The sequence below is a fragment of the Haematobia irritans genome, chromosome 4 (assembly GCF_050003625.1).
Source record: "Haematobia irritans isolate KBUSLIRL chromosome 4, ASM5000362v1, whole genome shotgun sequence".
In the NCBI taxonomy this organism is placed as follows: Eukaryota; Metazoa; Arthropoda; class Insecta; order Diptera; family Muscidae; genus Haematobia; species Haematobia irritans.
This window is the reverse complement of record NC_134400.1, coordinates 163,309,884-163,317,682: the sequence shown is the minus strand read 5'-3', so window position 1 is coordinate 163,317,682 and position 7,799 is coordinate 163,309,884. Positions and strand designations below refer to the sequence as shown.

Genomic DNA, 7,799 nt, shown 5'->3' with positions numbered 1-7,799 from the left:
GAAGGCAAACAAACGAAGCAACCAATGAAGGGCACAAACATACATATTAATATACATACTATTTATTTTTGATTCCCTTTTTTGTCGTTGTTCCCGCATAGCTAGAATTTTGAGAAATAAATTTATTGTAACATTGTAATCGAGCAAACAACATCTCTCGTCTTCTTATTTTCGCTTTTCGGTTTCACACTGGCCCTTAATTATTTTTGCAGAGTTTTTTAATTTAATAAATAAAGACTTTGCCGGTTAGGAAAAAGCTCCTAATCGTACATTTTGGCGACCGTGACAGGACAGTGTGAAAATATTACAAACAATTTATCGTTTTCGTGGGAAAGTTTTCTATTTTTTCGTCGTTTTCGTGGAAAAATTGTAAAAACAATTTGGAAATAAAAACACTTTCTCGTATTATCGCGAACAAAAAACAATTAAATAATCAAGTGCAGTGTACATTTTCCCAACAAAAAATAAACCCAAGTGAAATAACTCAAATAAACTTTTTGAACTAAATCAATCAAATTTATTGAAATATTTGTCTCGATTAACTACAATCAAACTATCCCAACTATAGTGAATCAAAATCAAGTTGCAGTGGTCAACAATAAAAATTAAACAAATTTGCCATTACTAATTCTGCTCCAATTGGTGTATAAAAAAGGAACATTTTTTAAACAATCAAATTTGTGAAATATTTTCCAATAAAACTGTTTTGTCTCGCGGGTGTGTTCTTGTGAGCCATTTAAAATATTGTTGTTGGGTTCCCATTTAATTGCCATTACAATTTCAACAAAAGGAATTATTTCAAATTTTTCTCAAAAGATTGTGATTTGTTGCAAATAAAACATTGTGATTTATTGCAAATAAGGCAAATAAAAGTGTGTTGTCCCAAATTCAAGCCTTTTGATTTATTTCATATTTTTTCTCATTGGTCAATAATTGCACTACAAAAGAATTTAAATAAAGTTTTGTTGTTGTAAGAGTTGCAAGCGTCGTCTCCTCACTGTTACCTAATAATTTTACATACATTTGTGCGGTAATTTCTCCATTTTGAAAAACATGAGTTTGGAAGAATTAAAACAACAACGTACTATAACGAAGAAAAATATTTCTCGTATAAAAACAGTGATTGAGGCAAATGCCAAAAATAAAAATCTTTCTGTCGCGGATTTGAAGTGTCGCCTTGGAATCTTAGAATCATATTTTAAGCAAATTCTTTCGACCCAAACAAAAATTGAAAGTCTTGACCCTGATGATAGTGGTCGTGGAGACATTGAAGATTTGTATTGCTATATAAGTTCTACCATACAACAACAACTTACAGATGAAGGACATAACACAACATTGTCTGAATCATCATTTTCCATACCTGTACCAACAAATAAACTCCCTCGTCTAAAATTACCTAGCTTTAATGGGAAATACAGTGAGTACAAAAATTTCATTACCTCTTTTAAACAAATTATCGATCGTGAACATGGGCTCTCCAACATCGAAAAATTCAACCATTTGATAAACTGCCTCCAAGGGCATGCTCTCGAAACTGTGAAAGCATTTCAAATCACCAATGAAAATTATCCCAAGGCTTTAGAACGTTTAAAATCTCGCTACGACAACAATACATTGATTTTTATGGAAAATATTTCAACTCTTTTTGAACTTCCTGATGTCTCAAAGCCAAATTCTGGTCAATTAAGAAGCCTTGTGGATAATGTTTCAGCGCTTTACAGTTCATTACAATCGCTTGGTTCGGATAAAGATATTGTCAACGCAATGCTGATTCATATTGTTATGCAAAAGGTTGATGGCGATACCAAACGCAAATGGAAAGACTCTCTCGACTTTAGCCAATTGCCAACTTGGGACGATTGTTCCAAGGTTCTTGAAAGAAGATGTCAATATTTAGAATCACTTGACACAAACACAAATTCTCGTCGTCCGGAACACCATTCTGGAAAATCTTCGCAAAAGCAATCCAAACAAGGATATTCTTTCTCGTGTACAAAACGTGTTTGTGCCCTTTGTTTTAAATCTGATCATTATATAGCTCAATGCCAACACTTTAAAGATATGGATGTGCCCCTTAGGTTTGAAAATGCCAAAAAACTTGGCCTTTGCATTAATTGTCTTGCTAAAGGTCATCAAGTGACTAATTGTCCATCATCGTTTAAATGCAAAACCTGTTCTCGATCGCATCACACCATGCTTCATCGGTCCCAGTTGGGTCCAAGATCCACTACTCCAGAGCCAACGCCATCCACCTCCAGCGCTGTCACTAACAATACATCTGCCTCCGTCCATACACACATGGAAGGGTCGTCTCCTCATATACTTCTCGCAACTGCAATGGTTTTCGTTAAAGACGATTCTGGCTCATATAAGTTAGGAAGGGCTCTTCTAGATTCTTGTTCACAAGTAAATTTCGTCACAGATGAATTTGCACATCGTCTGAAACTACAACGGGTTAAAAAATCAGTTGAAGTTTCTAGCATTGGAAGCACTTGTACAAAAATCAAGCATAAGTGTTTCACAACTGTTAAATCTCGGATTACTGACTATGAAGTGCCACTTTCCTTTTGTATCACACCACACATATCGTATCAACCTGATTCGGAACTGGATGTCTCAACATGGAATCTGCCTCCTAATACACAGCTTGCCGATGAAAGTTTCTTTAAATCTAAGAAAATCGATTTGCTCATTGGTACAGAAACATTCTTCGATATTTTGTCAGTTGGTCAAATCAAACTTGGCCCAGATCTACCAAAACTACAAAAAACTTTATTTGGGTGGATTGTCACTGGCAAATATAATGCTGCCAGGGACAATAACTTCAATTTATCATATTTACTTTCAACTGAGGAAGAAATTAACATTAATTTGGAACATCTTTGGAAAATTGAGGAAATTAACGACAACGTAAGCGAATTCACACCAGAACAAATGGAATGTGAGAAATTCTTTCAAAATACTGTGTCTCGTGAATCATCAGGTAGAATTGTTGTTAGGCTACCATTCAAGGAACCTTCTAATTCTCTTGGTGCCTCTCGCAATACTGCATTACAACGTTTTGCTTCTCTAGAACGGCGTCTTAACCGTGATGCAGATTTGAAAGCAAAGTATGTCTCGTTCATGAAGGAGTACGAAGATTCGGGACACATGAGCCTGGTGAAAAATCCAAAATTACATGAACCACACTATTACATTCCTCATCACTGCATCTTCAAACCAAATAGTACGTCGACTAAACTTCGTGTCGTTTTTGACGCATCTTGCCCCACATCAAATCACAAATCGTTAAATGAAATTTTAATGGTTGGCCCTACAATTCAAGAAGAATTATTTTTACTGCTTCTACGTTTTCGCTTGTATCGCTTCGCTCTCACTGCCGATATTGTAAAAATGTATAGGCAAGTTTTGATTGACCAGAGAGATCGTAGATTTCAATATATTTTGTGGAGACACTCAAATCAAGATGAAATAAAAACATACCAGCTAAACACTGTTACATATGGAACTTCAGCTGCCCCTTTTCTCGCGGTTCGCTCATTGTATTATATTGCTGATGAACTTTTGGATCGGTTTGAGCTTGGCGCAAAGGCTATTAAAACTTCTTTCTATGTTGATGATTTTCTTGGAGGTGCTGAAACTATCGAAGAACTAACCGAACTGAAGTACCAAGTTACTGAAATTTTGAAAATGGCTTGTTTCGAGTTGGATAAATGGCATTCAAATCATAAGAGTTTTCGCAATGATAAAACGGTTAAAGATTTGAATTTGGACGAGTCCTCAGTTACAAGTGCATTGGGCATTTCTTGGGACCAACAAACAGACAATTTCTTATTTTCGTTCTCGCCCAAGTCTTATCCTGGATCAGTAACAAAACGCACAATTTTGTCACTCTCGTCTTCGCTTTTCGACCCTCTTGGATTTCTGGCACCTCTTATAATAAAAGCCAAAATTATCCTTCAAGAACTATGGATACTAAACATTGGCTGGGATGAATCAGTTCCACAAGACTTACATACTGCTTGGATGAATTTAGTTCACGATTTCGAATTATTACCTGCTCTTCAAATTTCTCGCTATTGTTTGTCACCCAATCCAATTTCCATCCAATTGCATGGGTTCTGTGATTCTTCGATTCGAGCTTATGGTTGTTGTCTCTATATCAGAGTCAAAACTATGTCTGGTAAAGTGCATTCACAACTTTACACAGCTAAATCTAGAGTTGCCCCAACCAAACGAAAGTCGTTGCCGAATTTAGAACTGTGTGGAGCGCAACTTTTATCTCGATTATATATGAAAACACGAAATATTCTTAACATTCCAAAAAGTTCTGTATTTTTGTGGACTGACTCGCAGATAGTTCTTCATTGGCTCAAGCAACATTCTTCGACACTTTCTGTATTCGTGGGGAACAGAATTTCTGAAATACAAGATTCTACGAGTGGTTGTAACTGGCGCCATGTACCTTCTAGTTTGAATCCTGCTGATATTGTCTCGAGGGGATCTACTGTTCAAGAACTACAATCATCAATTTGGTTTTCTGGTCCAGATTTTCTTACTCAGGAGTCTGAGAAATGGCCTCCAAACAGGTGTGATGAAATTGACCATGAAATCGTGAACAAAGAGAAACGGAAAACTACTCTGAATCTTCAGTTACAACCCAACAGAGTTTCACAATTTGTTGAAAATTGCAGCTCATATATAAAAATTATTCGAGTTGTTGCCTGGATATTTCGCTTTTTCTACAAGTTATCGTTTTCAAAATCGACTTTTGCCACTACTGACACTTTACAACCACAAGAACTAGATCGCGCTGTTCTGTCTATTGTATGGAATATTCAACAAACACATTTTAAAGATGATATAAAGCGTGCATTAAAGAAACAAGACCCTGAAGGTTCCCTAAAATGTCTCAACCCGTTTATTGACTCTTCAAGTGGCATAGACATTCTGAAGGTTGGAGGTCGATTGGAATTGGCTGATATTCCTGAGGCACAAAAACATCCAATTATTTTGCCAAAGGACAACAACTTTGTAATTTGTTACGTTCGCCATCTTCATATCAAAAATTATCACGCTGGCCCAAAGGCTTTGGTTTCGCTGACCCGAATGCGCTACTGGATAATCAACTTACGAAGTCTTTGCCGCAAGATCGTTAACTCATGTCCCCATTGCATTCGCTATCGGCCAAAACTTCTTCAACAAATGATGTCAAATTTGCCTGAGGATCGTCTTAACCCATCCAGAGTTTTTGCGAGATGTGCCGTGGATTTCTGTGGTCCTGTCAACACTTACTTGCGCATTCGAGGTGAAATACCGTATAAGACTTACATCGCTGTTTTTGTTTGTCTCGCAACAAAAGCAGTCCACATCGAAGCTGTCTCCGATTTGTCAACAGACGCTTTCATCGCAGCGCTTAAAAGAATGATTGGTCGAAGAGGTTTACCGACGGACATCTATTGCGACAATGGCACTAATTTTGTCGGCGCGAACTCAAAACTTAAAGACCTAAAAAATTTTCTCTTTGAAGATAAACACCGAAATGAAATCGTCAACTATTGTACCAATGAGTTCGTAAATTTTCACTTCATCCCACCACGCGCACCGCATTTTGGCGGACTATGGGAGGCTGCCGTCAAATCAGCCAAAGGCCACTTGAATCGAACCCTTTCGAACACTCGACTAACGTTTGAAGAACTTGTCACTGCACTAGTGGAAATTGAATCCATTTTGAACTCAAGGCCGATTTCCCCGATGTCATCTGATCCCAGCGATTTTGAAGCCCTCACACCAGGCCACTTCATCACTGGCAGTGCCTTACGCTCTTTACCTGACCGTGAAGTCACATCAAACAATATCAGCAATCTGGAACACTGGGCTCAGATTACAGCATTAAAACAACGATTTTGGAAGAAATGGTCTCATGAGTACATTAATGAACTGCAAGTTAGAAATAAATGGACTGCCTCTGTCTCAAACATCGCTATTGGTTCTTTGGTTTTGGTTCACGAAGATAATATTCCTCCTCAAAAATGGCTCATGGGAAGAATCATCAACGCTGTTCCTGGCCGAGACGGACGCATTCGAGTCGCCGATGTCAACACCACAAAGGGAGTAATACGCCGACCTATTCACAAACTAGCTTTGCTATTAAATTGAAAGAACCCTTTCAATGGGGCCGGCATGTTAGGTCATCGTATAAACTTTATGTTTTGCATTTTATTTATTTAAATTTTTATTTTTTTTTTTTTTTGCATTTCATATTTTTAATTTATTTATTTTACTATGTTTGTTTTTGACTTTGTTATTTTTTATTGCTATTCTATTTGTTTGATTTTGTTTACATTAATTTTTTTTTATTAGTTCATATTTTATATAATTTTCGTTTATTTTGTATCGTTTAACTATTCTCATTTATTTTCGAGTTATTTCGATATTTATTTGTGCATACCTGTTGTTTTGTTTACCTCTGCCTCTATCGATGCTTTCTCTGCTTTGTTTATCTTAAGCAGAGCAAAAGCATCGATCGAGGCAAGCATACATATTGTCATTGTTGTTGTTGTTGTCTTCTAACTGTCGCTTAGAAGGCAAACAAACGAAGCAACCAATGAAGGGCACAAACATACATATTAATATACATACTATTTATTTTTGATTCCCTTTTTTGTCGTTGTTCCCGCATAGCTAGAATTTTGAGAAATAAATTTATTGTAACATTGTAATCGAGCAAACAACATCTCTCGTCTTCTTATTTTCGCTTTTCGGTTTCACACTGGCCCTTAATTATTTTTGCAGAGTTTTTTAATTTAATAAATAAAGACTTTGCCGGTTAGGAAAAAGCTCCTAATCGTACATCCTCTTTATTAATAAGTAGTCCACGAGGAGTTGACGGACACCTTCAAATATAAAAGCGGGCATTAAGTTCGAGTTTTGCAGCTAAAACAATTTAAAAAGTTTATTTTCTTTAAAATGAATTATTAAAGAAAATGAAAGGCATTTTAGAGCGATGGTGTTAAATGCTAGTAAAAAACTGTTCACGCCTAAATAAATTTATGATTATATTATAAAATTATTTATGTATGTTTATACTCGACTCCACGTTCTTCTTTTGTTACAGTTTTTGAATTCCTTCCAAATTTTAAAGTTTTGTACCAAAAACAGTTTTTTGTTACAAAATTGTTATTTTTGCAATAAAAAATAATATTTTATCCAAAAATCAGCCAATTTCGTTTATATCAAGCACTGTTACTGACTATAAATCTTTAATAACCCACATTTCGAAGTTTCATAATAAAAATTTAATATAGTATAAATATAAATGTGTAAATAAAAAAAAAAAAAAATGTTCGGTCGGACCAGGGATTGAACCCACGACCCTTTGCATGCAAGGCAGACATGCTAACCACTGCTCCACGTGGCAAACAAATGTATGTTTCTGTTAAATAATGTTATGTTTGCATGGCCTCGTGGGCGCTGCAAACTATGCTATATAAATGTAACTTATAACGATAATTATCTGCTGGTGACCATAACAGCTACGTAGCCCAGTGGATAGTGTGTTGGTTTACAAACAGTATGGTCCTCGGTTCGATTCTCCGTGCAGGCGAAAGGTAAAATTTAAAAAATTTATAAAAGTGAATAATTTCTTCAACATTATTTGTATTACAGAAAAAGGTGCCAAGAACTAAAAATTTCGTGGAAGTGAAAATTACGATAATGTTAGGGAATGAGCACAATCGTCTTTGGGAAAAATTCTTCCAAGCATATAATATTTTTGGGCTCAAAATGCTTCCAAA

General features: G+C 36.0%; 1 protein-coding gene across 1 annotated transcript; it reads left to right on the top strand.

The window, feature by feature from the left end:
- Positions 1-1,053: 1,053 nt before the first annotated feature.
- Positions 1,054-6,162, top strand: LOC142235851 (uncharacterized). Its single transcript, XM_075307105.1, has one exon. The coding sequence runs from the start codon at positions 1,054-1,056 to the stop codon at positions 6,160-6,162; it is 5,109 nt and encodes a 1,702-aa protein (XP_075163220.1).
- The last annotated feature ends 1,637 nt before the right edge of the window (positions 6,163-7,799 follow it).